The sequence below is a fragment of the Gallus gallus genome, chromosome 2 (assembly GCF_016699485.2).
Source record: "Gallus gallus isolate bGalGal1 chromosome 2, bGalGal1.mat.broiler.GRCg7b, whole genome shotgun sequence".
In the NCBI taxonomy this organism is placed as follows: Eukaryota; Metazoa; Chordata; class Aves; order Galliformes; family Phasianidae; genus Gallus; species Gallus gallus.
The window spans coordinates 33,523,575-33,538,680 of record NC_052533.1 but is presented as its reverse complement, the minus strand read 5'-3'; the positions used below and the strand labels follow the sequence as shown (position 1 = coordinate 33,538,680).

Sequence of the window (15,106 nt, the reverse complement as noted above, 5' to 3'; positions counted from 1 at the left end):
TAGGGGACACATCCAAATTGTTACCTCAGCAGCTGCTATTCCAAATGGTACCCAATTGCCTCAGAAATGAACAGCATCAACTTCTTCAAGTATGTAGCAATGATTAAATCTGTTCTGAAATGTTTCCTAGGGAAGAGTCTGATCAACAGGGATGGGGAAGCCGATAACAGACTAAGGAACTGTTGGAAGACAAATGCAGAATTACACTGTTCCAATCACTGACGTCAGCTGGAGCCACTTCACTGCTTTAAGCACAATTCTATCCTAACGCCAAGCCTGAGTGTGGCATGGATGTACAAGCAGAAGGAAAGAGAACATACAAGAAAGGAGGGAAAAGCAAAAAGAAATATAAGTAAACTGTAGTGGGACAAAACACTTCCTAAACTACTTTTACAAAGGGAACCACAACAGACAAGACAAATTTGTGACACTGTATTTTACCAAGCAAAATAAGGAACACAGTAAGGAAAAGAATTTTTGAAATATATCCCTGTCATGGCTTTACGATTTTTGTTATCAGTATTCCACATCATAACATCATGTAAAGCACTGGGAGTTAAAGAGTTAATGCCCCACTTCCATGGACTGCCTATTTTCTGAATACCTGGCTCTCAGAAGAGAAGTACTACACACCCCAGAGGACTTTGTGCTCAGAGGGGAAGATAAAGCTCCTGGCAAGTTGTGGGACTCTCTTTTTCCTCACTGCCTGGCAGTGTGCGGTTGTGCTCCCCAGCCGTTTTGCCTTCAATTTTAGAGTAAGGCCTCTGCCTTCAGACACTATCTCATTTTACTTGATTTATTAGGCTCAGTTCCAATTATATATTGTATTATATTGTGCTATCTTGCATTCCAATATCATATTTAGTAAATTAACCTTCCTCCTCAGATCATTGCCACTATTCTGTTCTTTAGACCCAGCTCCCATCTCCCTACCCTTCTTCTATTCCCTTTTCCTGGGGTGTGGGTCCATGGGTCCCCTGCCCCATTAGTCACAAAACTGGACTGAAGCGGGCTGTAAACTATTGACACCCCCTCCCCTTTCTGGGCCAGTGGACCTGTGGGCCTGCTGTTCTGTCCTGACACGGACACAGACAGATCTAGATAACTCCGTGACAGTCCCTAATACGGGCAAAAACCTGTCATAAGCTCCAAGGAGGTAGTACTGTCTAATGAATTGTGAACATTTACTGGAAAATCCTTTTTTATTGTTTTTCACTCCATGTTGATTTCAATTCTAGTCCTTGGCAGCAGCTGAGCGGTTTCATTGCCCTGCCCATGCTTCTCCGCCATTATGAAACAAGTGCTTTGTTAAGAATGTACAGAACAATGCAAAAAAAGTTGTGTTGTGTTATTTTTTTTAATGTTGCTGATTACAAACTCTTAATGATTACAATAGACCAGTACATCCAGTACTGGTGAAGTTAATATATTTCTTACACACCATAGAGAGTGATGAACTTTCTGTAAAACACACCACTTTCAGACAAATTCGTGTACACTCGTGTTTCCTAGGCACTCTGGAAGCTTTCAATCAATACAACACTGCCAGGAGTCAGCGTGCAGTTTTCTAAAGCTGCTTAAGAGGTGAAGCTGAAAGCCTCTTCCTGTAAAGGGAAAGTAAATTACACTACTCAATTACACTTTCAATCGTTTTATATTGAGTTTTTCTCATCTTTAATTTTTGAGAAGTCTGTTTTGATAAGCTTATCATGCATATTGATAAGACTGATCAATTACTTAAAAATAACTCAAACCGAACCAGATTCCCCCTCATTTTCACCACCTAGGCTACAGCACTTGCCAATAACTGTGAATAATACAAATTTTAAATTACACCCTTCAGTGAATATATTTATTACTGTCATAGCTGCACAAGAGGAAGCAATTGCAATGCTAAGTGATGACACGTACTCATCAAACCAAAAGAGATCAAAGGAAGTTAAACAAATACAAGACAGAAAAGGCTTTCATGAGTCAAAGCCCTCTGCAGCAGCTCTTTGAAGGCAATGTGTCTCCTCCTTAGCTCACAGAATTAAAGAAGAAACAGCCAGTGGGGGTGGGGGACAGATTCCTAATATTTTCCTAAATATCCCTGGTTGCTGGTTGCTTAAACCTACACACACACACGCACACACTCATGTACTCAATACATGTAATTAGTAACAGTGCCAATTCTTCACCCTTCTGACTTTAATTCACTCACTATGCTAATATGCTCACAGCATTCTTCAAGTTATAAAATGTTGGCCCAGAACCGTCATGTCATCTATTCGACATTTCTACAGTCACCAACCTGTTTGCATGGAAAGGTCGCGGTCTCATTATAGGCATATCTTAGCAAAAATGAGAAAGCACTAATTACAGCGGCTTGTTTAACAACATTCAGCAAGGTAGACCTCCAGTCCTGACTGTACTTTTCACATGCACGATAAGCATACTTCTAACCAGTCACAGCCTATTCCGTTCAGCAAAGCTTTGCTGACGTGATTCAGATTTTCTTGGTTTTTTTTAATCCTCTTCTTTGTTTTCTTCACTTAACTACCAAGTGATCAGTTTCTATGCTAAACAACACCAAACTAAATAGAAGAATAAAAACCTTGAAAGTGGCAGATTCAGTTTTAAGTTTCCAATGACAGAAATGCATTTTCTCTCTGAAAAGAGGGAGCAACCAGCTTCCAAGAACAAATCCAGTAGAAAGGCAAAAAGAAAAAACAGGAAGCTTTGTGTTACTTGACAAATGAGTATAATTAATGCTGTATTTCTACAGCTTTCACACAGCTCCTTTCAAGTCAATGCTCTACATACCATAGCTTAACAGAATACTGCTCAGCAATAGCTATCCCAGAATACTTCCATGTATGAACACTTTATTTCATTCGAACACTTTATTTCATTCTAACTCTTAAGACCTTACGTTGAAATTATTTTCATGTGCAAATAAACCCATATATACACTGTACATATCTGCCAAACTTTGTGGCTCCAGCAGAAATCAAAAAGTATGTGCAGATTTCTTAAGCTTTCAGTGCTCAAAGCTTTACTGTATCATTAATCATTGAAAATAATATCCTTAACCCTTTGTGGTTGCACTTGAACTTTATTTTTTTCTAAACATTATTTTAAAAATCAATAGCACGAGGCAATTTCATGGGTTTGGGAAGAGATTTTGTTGTTGTTTTTTTTTCCTTGGAGTTTATTGAATCAAGTAATCCATCACTTCCGAAAGGAAATAAAACAATTGTTTGGCAATGTGATGCAGCACTACTCATCAGTAGGCACAGAGAACTTCTTCCCTTTGTGTTGGTAACACTTTTTCGAAGTGCAGGAAAAAAAATCACTCAAAGTGTAACACAGGAAGCCACTGTGGCTATCACACCAGGTTCTGCATTGATGGAAATGCAGCTCTCAGAGATCAATACAGATCTTAGCCATCCTGTTCTTGAAAGCACGTTGTATGGCATATGTACCTAAAACGTTATTGTTGCATAGGATGCTTCCTCACTCTGAGGATCAGCTGTTGGTTCAGACACAGAAATAAAGGACATTATCAAGTTTTTCCACAAACAACGTGTGATGCCTTCGGATATGCCTTAGACCCCTCCCAAAATGGCCCGAGCCCAATGGGCTAACAACACCTAACGTTTGGTGATACACCATCAGTGCACCTGAAGTTTCTCTCTCACACATGCTGAGATGTACTCATCTGATATCAAGATTCCAAGACTTCCCATATGAAAAAACTATAGTTTCTACCTCTGATCAATGCCATGGCCTGGCATAACAGTCCACTTAGTAAAGATAATCCAGAAATCTGTACTCCTGTCTCTACACAACCTAAATAAAAACATCCCGTTCTCATCTGAATAATTTCATAAATTCTAACCAACCTGACATCTACTTACCTCAGTACTTCTCCAATCCATCAGTTTTATTTCTCAGGGACTTGTGTGTTTAGTGCTGTTGGCAGTGTCACAATGGAAGAGGAGAAAAAAGCATGCTTGTCGATCACTGAGTCCATAGCTTTAATTTGTTTCCAAGACCCAAGCGCTCACTCAGGAGCACTGACGTTTTATCCATGGCAGCCACTCCTATTTAAGTCATCACTCATTGTTACTGTCTAAACTTAAGCACAATTTTCAACACACACTGATATATCAGACTCAAATTAGCATGGTCTAAGGAAGCTTAGAACTGAAATTTGTCTTCCCGTTTTGTTAAGACATCAAAGGGTTCAATACTCTCTCTGTAAACTATTTCATCAACACAGAACAACCTAACTGCATGCTTCAGACTGCAAAATAAAAGAAATACAGAGCTATCACAGCATGATGCCAAAAGCTGTCCATCATCTTGGTTGCCTGGCAGGAGATCAGGAGTTACGGAGAGCATGCTCTCTCATGAAACAGGTACTTATACAAATTATGTATGATTTAAATCTTGTACCTAATCCTTGGAAATTCATCATCAGTGAAATGACATGTTCTACATATATGATGCAAATGCACCAAATATTAAATACATTACACACCAGTACTTGGAGGAAGGGAAATTTTCTATGAAGTCTATCATAATTTGCCCCATCATAACAGCAGATGCTGCTTTAATGGAAACGACATCAAAATACCCAGAGAAGCAACCACCCAGTTCTGCAAGCTGCTGATTTACTACCACGGTGCAGTGGGAACAGAAGGTACCAAGCAGCTTGAAAGATCAGGACTGAATACCTTGAGCTGATAAAGGGATTTTCATTTGAAAAACAAAAGCTTTTACAAACCATTAATTCAGCCTTATGACACTTCTATGTACTACATTAAAAAAAAATCCTGGATTTTACACAACTTTTTATTATAACATTCAGATTTTTTTTTTTGTACAGCCCTAAATCTTGGAATTTTATATGAAAAAACTCTGCTCTAGCTCTTAGAAGTTCATTTATTATTAGCCTTAACGCATGAATCAAAAATAATGAAATGTGATCAAACTTGAGCTGGATCATAAATCCAGCTGAGTTGTTGCTCATAAAGCAAAGGAGAGGAAGTAAAAAGCTTTTCACTCCAAAGAAAGAGAGTTTTAGATAAATCTGATTGTTTGACTGATTTTGGGCAATACATTAAGAACACTGAAAGGGCTGCAGAAAAAAAGTTACTTCTTCTCTGATATGCTCTGAGCTGCCAAGGCAGTAAGAAGTGAATACTCCTTGTGCCATTAACTATATGCTGTTCTAAACAGCACGTTGTTAATAAGATTTTCCCTTTGTAATATAGGTGTGGATTTGTTTAAACTTCTGCTGTCTTTTAGGAGCTCTTGGCTTTGGCAAGCATGACCTAGAAGTCAGAGCATGCTGACTCAGCAGTAACTCTAACTGCTCTATAGGTAAAAATAGCAACAGCAGGTCAGATGGGTAAATTATCTCCCACAGTGACTATCAATGGATGCCTAAAGAAAAAGGATACAGTAGCTATATAGTGATATACCTCATTGGGACAGTTTCCCTGCCTACATACAGCTCAGCAACAGTAGACAGAGGTGATACTATTGTGTTTAACAGTACTGGATGGATCACCTGTGAATTCATCTAAACATCCTGAAGGCCCACATCAGCCACTGGCATCTCTAATCGTTGTGTGTCAGAGAGTTTCATGGTTTGTATATGGCTTTAACCTAAGCAGTACCTATTCCTGAAACATCCCAGCTGGGACATTTACTATTGACCTACACACGTTCACACACAATATGTAGAAACTATCTGTCCCACATTCAACCTGAAATGACATTCAGCAATCCTCAGGATCCACCCTGCACATCTCTTCCCAAAGTGAAGCAGGACCAGCCACCGCAAGAGGCAGGGTTAAATACAGCTCACGCAGTGAGGCAGCACTTGAGCCTTTGACATCAACCTCATTCCTTGGAAAAGTTGAAAACGGAGGGTTTGCCTGAGCTGCTCAGAATCCCCTCATCTTCTCATCACATTGGAGCACACCATTCCAGTTTATTGGGGAATTAAAGTGGATTCAATAACTGCTTTAAACAGTAGAAAAATATTACGGCAAAGATTCCACGTCTTTTGATGGGAAACTTAATGCTTAAAGAGCTGTTGGACTTCTTTTGCTTTTGATCATGCATAAGCCCTCCAGCACATTGTTGGCACAGAACCACGCTGCTGTAAGAACTTCTGCCTGCCTTTGCGATGGCCCTTCCCAGTACGCACATACATGGTGCGCTTCTCATTTTTCTTTCTTGCCACAAAAACGAAACCAAACATTTAACCAATTGATCTGTCATGATAAGACAGATTTTCAGCAATTAAACATCTGCTCAGCAAGCTGAATCTCATTTACAAACTAAGTTCTCCAACTCTAGCATTCAATTTTCTTCTTCAGTGAAAGAAAAAAGCGTGACATCACAAACACATTTCACAACATTCTTTTTTTAAGCCAAGAGCAATGTTTAAACAGACATCAGGAAGGTAAGAAGGAAGGAGAGGAACAGCGCCATGACAAGCATGTAAAAAGAAATTTAGAGATGTGACTTGACACTGGGTCACAATAGGTGACGTGTGATTCACTGATGACATGAAAGGGCCCACCAAATACCTTCTAGACTGTCAGAAACAATACTCTAACCAAGACACCTCTTCTCGGGAGAATCGGACTGCCTGATAAAGATATCCTCAGAACAGATGTCTTATTTACTGAACTAATTGTTTTGTGATGACCTTGATCAATAACTACAGAAGCAAAGCAAGGGGCACTCATGCAATCTTCTGCATTCTAAAAGCCCTTTAACCTGTTCCTACCTCAATAAATGCATGAGACCATGCTGCCAAGTTTCAACATTCACTGGCAAGCTTCAAAGCCCATCAATGTTACAAGGGCGTTATTGCAGCGTCTGTTTCCTTCTACTAGGACTACACTCATCCCCAGCCCTGGGATTTGGACTATTGCTGACTAAAACAGGGTGATGATGAAACTACTATTGCTGAATTGTGCATGATTCATAGTTTGTAATAACTGCCTTCAAATATAAAATTCAAATTTACATTCTCATAATCAAAGGTCAGAAAAAGACAGCAAGAATGGGTTATTAGGCATAGCTGCTAAAAGTATACATTTACACTAGCTACTGTGCATAATTCTTAGACAAACTGTGACTACACCTGTGAAGAATGTGATACACAGGACTACTGATTTATTTCCTCTTGTATAAATCCTGGTACATTTCCCCACAACGAAAGCTCCGTCATGCAATATTAATGTGCCATTCCTTAACACACGCTTCTCCAAATATTTAATCTCCCAAGAATCTCTTCCTTTTGTGGGAGAGAAGAGCAAGTGACAACAGACTGGTCCTCAGCATGGGAACACCTTCTGCCAGCACTCAGTGAGGCAAATGCTGCCATGGCCGCCCTTTAGCCAAAGGTATGCCTCTGTTGTATATAATCAGCAGCACAAAAAAACGTATCTCTTTGTCTAAAACAGTAGGTTAAAAAACCCACCTAAGCACCATAATAGACAAATGATTATAATTTGAAAATTGCTTTGTAAAACATGACGGGCACAGCCATAGAGGAGGACTGTGCACGATGTCAAATATTCCTTCCTATCGTTGCTCAGCATTTGGCATAGCTAAGCCTTCTTAAAACCATCAAACAGAAGGCAAGGAATAGTCAACTGAACGGGTATCCAAAAAGGTCATCATAATGACAGCATGGAAGACTGTTCCCTTGATCCTGCACATATGCCTCTGAGACGAGCAGATCTGCAAGAAAAATAAGAATTCTGCTTCTTTGCACGTAGATATAAGCTAAATGGTGGAGACGTATGATACCTGTTTCCAGTATGTTTTATTCTTAGCAATCACAGCCTATGCATTCAGTAGCTAACTGTTGGATCAGTCATTACATGAGGATGGGGTACTCTGCCATTTTTCCCTTTTGAATTCTCATTATTTTTAATAAGAATGAAGAGTTCTTTATAATCACCAAATACAAAAGACTTCAGCTTTAATTTAGAGCAAGAACACCCTGGCCTGAGGAAGCTTCATATAAGGAACAGGAAAAAAAAAAAAAAACCCAACCTCTTATTGCCCTTTAGAAAATCAAAAGTAGCACCTTATCGGCACAATGGCAGCATGATTTAAATGGCTTTCATGTACCATTTTCACTACGCTATTTCTATTAGATCACTGAGAATAAACATCTGTTTTCATTTACTAATCTTTTTCCCAATTAGAATCTCTCTGAATCTGTGTACAATAGTAATTTCATTTCTTCTCACTTGCAAGCATCTTAATTAAAATCAGCTTATGTTGACTTTCATTTTTACAATATATCTGCCTATTTCACATCATAGCACCTTCGTGACCCCCAGAGAGTCATGAGCCTTTAATATTTTATTTTGACCTTGTTAAGTTACTGGAACCATCAAAGATTTTTCTTCTTCCCTCACTGAGCCATTTTTTATCATCAAAATGCACAGTATGTGTGAAAATACATAGCTGAGAACTATGCTGCCTTTAAACAACATATCTCTGTTCATTTACGAGAAAGCAATTTGTTGCTTTTCAAGTTATAGCAAGAATGAGTTTTCAAACCATAAACTTCATTATTAATTTAGGATGACTGGTTAAATGGTACAGAAATGTCTCTTTTTCCATGAGCTTCAGGACAGAAAACTATTGTTTTCTCTTTTCAATTAAAAAAATAACACACCCAAAACTGGTGATTTTAGAAGAATAATTTATAACAGTCATCTTCTACCTCTGAGTTTACAAAAACAGAAGCTTTGTAGGGAGAAGCAGTATCTTAATAGAGAAGCTAATTATCAGACACAGCCAAAAAATAAAAATCCGCAGACAAGACATGTAAACCCATTTCGGGCCCGCAGCAGAAAACTTGCCAGGGTGCGTTCAATGTGTTTCAACTCCACCATTTAGCCTAATGATGGAGGTGCACACAGCACATGAAGAAGCTTTGGCTCAGATGGGAATGGAAAGTGCACAGTGATCCCTTCAGCCTTCACAGCTTCTCTAATGCCCACAGACTTACCTTTGGAGCTTGGAGATAACTGTGAGCACATTTTTCTACACTTGCGTCATAAAGGCAAAGGTTTTGGCACAGTCAGAGTCCTGCTAGCAGAGAAAGCCTGATGGCATGCTGCCCTTCTGCACACTTGCCTTTACACTTAGCTCCAGCGTGGATGCCAACACTCCCCTTACCTGATAGGCACCCAGATTATCTCAGCCTCCTGCCCATTACCAAGAAGCAGAAAGCTTTTCAAGCAGAGCTCTTCTTTAGGAGGGCTCAAAGTCTTGAAGGCAATGGGATTCAAGAAATGTGTAGATGTGGCAGCTGGGGATGCGGTTTAGCAGTCACGGTGGTCATGGGTTGACTGTTGGACTAGATGATCTCAGTGGCCTTTACCAACCTCCATGGACCAGTCACTTTGTGCTAGCTTTATGTGGCACAGCTGTGCAGAGACTGAGACTTCTGACACCCACAAACACAACTGCATGGAGCCTGGTTGGGAAGCATGCTAGTTGGTGCTTTTTTTTTTGCTCCTCAGAAAAGCAGAGCAGACACAGTTGTAAAGGTGTCTTCAACCCAGACTGAACTTAAATTCCAGAAAGTGGAGCTTGAAGTTGGTCAGTCACAAACAATCAGTATTTGGCTGCTGGGTAGAGGAAGCTGGGGACAGCTGATGGTGATGTGGGAGAAGTAAATGGTTTGACAGGAAAAGATGAAAAATTTCCCAAAACAACAAAAAATTAAAAATGTTAAAGTTCAGAATGGTTAAATGCTGTACTAAGATGGGAAGCAGAAGGGAATAGGCTTATCTTAAGGAAAAAGCAGCGTGAAGGAAAGCACAGAAACACATACAGTCAACTAGAGAACAGAAAACAAGAAAAGATGCCACTGGTGGCTGAATCAGCACTTCATCTGGGAAGAAGAACAAAATTTAGGAGCTTGCAAGGCATCAAGCTAACAGATCGCCTGGGTATTCACTATAGAAGAGATTATGAGAAAGTTAAATGGAATTCCCAAGGGAAGTAATTATAATTTCAGCACTTCATTTGCTCTGCAGATTTACTCAAGGTCCAAAGAAGAAAATTTAACTGCTTAGCAAATCCACCTTCCTCCCTCTGCATACTGTAGCCTTTTATCTCTCATCCGCATTCAAACACAACTGTTTACAGTCAACGAGTAGCTTATGTTCTGCCTCCAAAAGCAGAGCGTTATGTGTAGAAATGCAGCACAAATGTCCCTGCTCACTCCTGTAGATTTTGCTGTCCGTAAGTGCAACCTTAGGGAACAAAATCTGTCAGACTCAGGTCACATGGGGCCCATAACAAGAACCTAGCACTGCCGAACCTGTGATCAGCATCCTCACGGTAGCTGTTGGAACCAGCACTAAAGACACCAACTCTGAAGACGGGACAGGTCTTTGAGCTGTGAAAGCAAAGGAGCAACGGACTGCTAAGAACTAACCCTTGCACTAGCATTAGTTTATACCTCATAGCTTTCCATGTGCGTCAGCTCCCTGTCTGTACAGTTACAATGAGTCACCCTGCCGTGCCACTGTGCAGACTGCTCCAGGACAGAACTAACTTCTGGTCATACACAGGCACAAGTTGAAGTGAAGGCTGTAATTCCCACTTGCACCTTTACAGACTGTAAGAGGGCTGGCAAAATATCTACACCCTGAAATCCTTGGGCAGCTTTTTCACATGAAATATTTTTGAATTGTTTAGCATTGGGCTTGTTTAACATCCTCACTGACATGAATAGGCAAGAATCAAAACAGAATTGCTACGAGGCAAATGGTCACTTGCAGGAACAAATTCTCAGGCTTCAAAAGTATCATTAATACACTGACTTCTTTCCCCCCCTCCCTGGACTTAGTGTGACTACTTTGTTCGTACAAGACAGCTGTGCTCACCACTACAACGAATATGTGACTAAGGAAGGAAAACTGTCTGTATTTTAAGAAAGGTAGGTAAGAGACAGGAATTTTCATTCACTTATTTAAAGGGTTGACTTCTTCCATCTGCCATTCAAACACTAATTTCTCCAAATATCACCCAGTCAATAAATCCTTTTCCTCTTTAGAAGACAGATTCTGGCTAACCCTTGCCTTTCCTTACATATCGTTCAGGCCAACCAAAATTCTGATCTGAGCAGAGAGAACCTGAAAATACTCAGCACCACGCTGTATTCAGATGACTGGAATCTGGCTGTCAACCAGCTCCATGTGTATTTGTGCACTTCCCCCAGCTACTACCACCACAAACTCCCAAAAGAAATTACAGAAAACTCCTGAAGTATAACATCATAGTGCTCAAAACTAACCACATATTTGGGCATCACAGACACTACTCTTTGGACATCTGTTATTACCTCAAAAACAGAGCAGACCCTGACAATGGTTACATATTTGAATTATGTACTCTCAAGAACAGTTCTGTTTCTTCTCAGATTGCTTGTAAATGAATACATCTTCGAAAAACAAACAAACAACAAAAAAAACCCCACATTCATTTACAAATGGGATACTTCACGGAAACACAAAACCATCAAGGTTGGAACAGATCACTAAGATCATCAAGTCCAACCACCAACCCAACCCCACCATGCTCACTGACCATGTCCCTCAGTGCCACATCTACCCCTGAACATCTCCAGTGATGGTGACTCTAAGCTGTCCATAGATTACTGCAAGACCTGGAGGTATTATATGAACAATGCTTAAATTTGGCTTCAGAAGTTGTGTACAAGATGGACGCTGCTTCTACAGATGGACAAGTGATCCAGCAGCACGAAATGCAGCTTGACAAGGCCAAGTATCAAGTCAGTGGTGGAATGGACTCCTGTAGCTTGCTGCTTTGCTATCAGCCACGAACATTACTTCTATTAGTAAAATGTAGCACGATACTGTAATCTTCCCTTTTCTGCTGAGTAGAAATAATTATGTCATTTGGAAGTCTTCATACTGTTAAATTAAACATACACATAAACTCTAGCAAATTAAATTTAAAAGCAAGACTGTTTGGTTAGATTATGTAAAAAAGTATGCTCTAAGACTTGCTGAGTTCTGAGAACTGAAACCGCAGACAGCCAAAATACAGCTGTACACATTCAGATATGGTGCGCTTGCTAATATTGGAAACTTCAGCATGCTGCAGGAAATTCAACTTCTGATTAGTATGTGCACAGAAAAAAACAGACCGAACACACTGCAGAAAACAAAAAAGCACTTCAAGGTTGTAAAGTATGAAAGTAAAAGGCATTCTGTCATTTTATGAAGCACTTGAGGGTATTTATCAGTTTTATCACTGTGGCATCTAACAGCCTCAAGTATGGGCCAAGGCCTTGCAAAAAATACAGAAAAGCTTGACCACAGAATGCTGAAGGCTGCAGCAGAGGGCTTCATACAAAGCACAGCACTGGCAAGCACCAACCTAACTTCCAAGAGTGTGAACCTAAAGCCCAGAGCTCAGCCCCCAGGCTGGACGTTATGTCTGGGACAGGAGTCACCTACTGAAGGAGAGGACACCTGGAGTCACCCATATCAAATGCAAAACCAAGGATGTGTCTGAATTCCCACTGCTCCCTGCAGTTCAGGCATTTGAACCCCGATTGCAAGGGTTCAGCATGGGAGATGGATCCCAGAGTCTACAGCCAAAGAGATTCATGGTGGTGATGGGTCAACTGTTGGACCAGATGATCTTAGTGGTCCAACCTTAATGATTCTATGATACAGGAGTGTGCACTGAGCACTGTTCTCGTGGGCTGGAATGGAATGTAGGGAAGACCTGCATTCATGGAGCAAGGACTCCAAGGAGCAAGGAAGTGCATGGGAACATGATTCTTAACTGGTAGGCTGTCGTGTTGGATTGACTCTTATTTTCATTCCGGTCCTGCAACTCTTGCATCATGAACATGAACACAACACCATTTCTCATGCTACTTCTTTTAGGTGCTTTCTAGTTAAGGCAATCAGGGCTTGCAGTGTTTGTGTTTTCTATTAAAAGGGTTGGAATAAATTCTACTTTTAAGCAGCCAGTTCTTTCTTTGGATCTGGCAGTAAGTGGCGCATCCTGGAACAGCGACACATGCAGTAAGTTGTGTAAGCCATACACCATCTTTAAAAGAAATAGTCGTTCACTGCCTGTTACATATATACGCTTTTTTCTGTGGTTGTATTGATAGTCAAAGGAGCTCGTCGGCTTTTCACAGCACATATTGCTGTTCTTAAAAAGAGCTCTTACAAATTCTCGGTCTGGCACCTCCAGTAAAACACTGAGTCACAAGTCCTTTGAACCCCAAAGTTGTTCATCCTTCTATTTACTTCCTCAGCCCGGTATGCGCCAGGATACCACCCTCTGCCAATTTCGTTGGTCTACTACCACTGAAGTATCAAAATAACCCAACGAGAGAAGGAGCAGACGACAGCACAATTGTATCACCGCTTTCAGTTTCAGGCTGCCTCGCTCACGAACGCAACTTTTCTCTTTTCCCACAGCTCCGCAGCCCTGTTGGGAGGACAGTTGCACAGCAGCCCCAGAGCACGGGTCGCGCTGGGAGCAGCGGCTGCTAACGCGGCACCGTTGGGAGCCGCGGGGCTCGCCCCGTGCCCGCCCGGGGGCGGCTGCTCCCGCTGCAGGAGCTCCGCAAGGGGCTCTTCCACCCCGCACAAAGGCAGTGCGGGGAGAAGGCGAGCCCGACCACCTCGGGAGGGGCACCGAGCCCGGGCATAGGGCTTAGGGGGCACCGCGCCGAGCAGGCGGGACGGCGAGGCGCCGCGGACAGGTAGCTCTCCGCTAAAAATGGAGGGAAGGGAGAAATTCCGGGAGAAACTTACCGGAGGAAACCGACGAGCCGGACAGACTGGAGTTGCTGGATGCTGCCATGGTCCCTCTTTCTCACCCCTTTAGCTGCGAGCCCCGCGTCGGCTCCCGCTGCTGTCCGGCTGCTGCCAGCCCATGGCCAAGTGCCGGAGCCGCGCAGCGCCCAGCCGCCGCCGCAGCCCGCGCTCGGTTTCCTCCTGCGCCTACGGGGAGCGGAGCTTCGGCACCGCAGAGCTGCCGGCCGCGCCGCGGGGCTGGGCAAAGCCGCTCGGCGGGTCGGGGAGGGGGCCGCGGCGCTCCCGGTGCCTCTCTCCGCCGGGGAAGCTGGGCTTACCTTGCGGCGGAGGACGGGAGAGCCGCCCTGCCCGCGCCTTCCCTCTCCTCCTCCCTTCCCTTCCCGTCCCTTCCCCGCCTCCTGGCGGGCAGCGCTGACAGCCCGGCGGGGGCACCGCCACCGCTCCCCCCGCGCACACAAAGGAGGCGGCGGAGCTGCCGGCCCCCGGGGCGGCGGGCGGGGGTCGAACCGCCCCGGCGGCCCCACCGAGCCCCTTCCCGGCACCGGGCTGGAGGAGAGCGCGGCTCCTGCCATGTGCCGCTGCCCGGAGCCTGTTGAGCTCCCCAGCCCCGCGTCTCCGGCTGCGGGGCTGCGCACCTGGAGCAGGGCTTGCATCAGCTCTTTGTCTGCCTCTTTCCTCCGCTGGTTCCTTGCTGTTTCCCTGCTCCACCTGGCACCTCTCACCCTCACTTTTCTTATCTTTTTATCTTTTCCTTCCCCTCTTCCCCCCCCCCCCACTTTATTTTTTTTCTCTCCAGCTGGCTTTTTTGTTTGTTTGTTTGTTTTTTCCTTAAAAAAGAAGCCTACACCGTTCTGCTCCCAGGCTCTCTCTCTCTTGCTGCGTGGCCTGGGCTGCTGCCCTGCGGCTTCTTAATGGGCAGCTGCGAAAGAGGGAGAGCCAAGAAAGCATCAGCTGAAAGCTCCTCTCTGTTGGCTGCTGGATATGGCTCCTCGCAGCACTTTATGGACAGCCAAAGCTTCAATCTCATTTTATTAAATGAGGGTGAGAAGGCAGCAGGAAGGTGGTCAACTGTCATGCGACTGTCAAAAGCCGAGCAGCATGGCAAGCCTTCCTGGCATGGGATCTGCAAGAAGGCTGTAACCCATTTGCCTTGATGGTGATTTATGAAAGCCTTCCATGTTTCGTAACATAGAGGCTATAAAATACAGTTACTTCGGGACGAGCGGCGAATCGCATTCAAGTTT

The 15,106-nt window shown here is 43.0% G+C and overlaps 1 protein-coding gene across 2 annotated transcripts in view; it reads right to left on the bottom strand.

The window, feature by feature from the left end:
- CHN2 (chimerin 2) overlaps positions 1–14,244 on the bottom strand; it is a 162,103-nt gene extending 147,859 nt beyond the window's left edge. The window contains exons 1-2 of one of the 2 annotated variants that reach the window (XM_046932420.1): positions 14,180–14,244; positions 13,860–14,048 (exon numbers count right to left, since the gene is read on the bottom strand). In XM_046932420.1, coding sequence (XP_046788376.1) covers positions 13,860–13,908 — 49 coding nt within the window. In that variant the 5' untranslated portion in view covers positions 13,909–14,048; positions 14,180–14,244. Of the gene's footprint in view, positions 1–13,859 lie in introns of both variants that reach the window. The other variant, XM_425997.8, reaches the window with a different exon arrangement.
- Between the last annotated feature and the right edge of the window lie 862 nt (positions 14,245–15,106).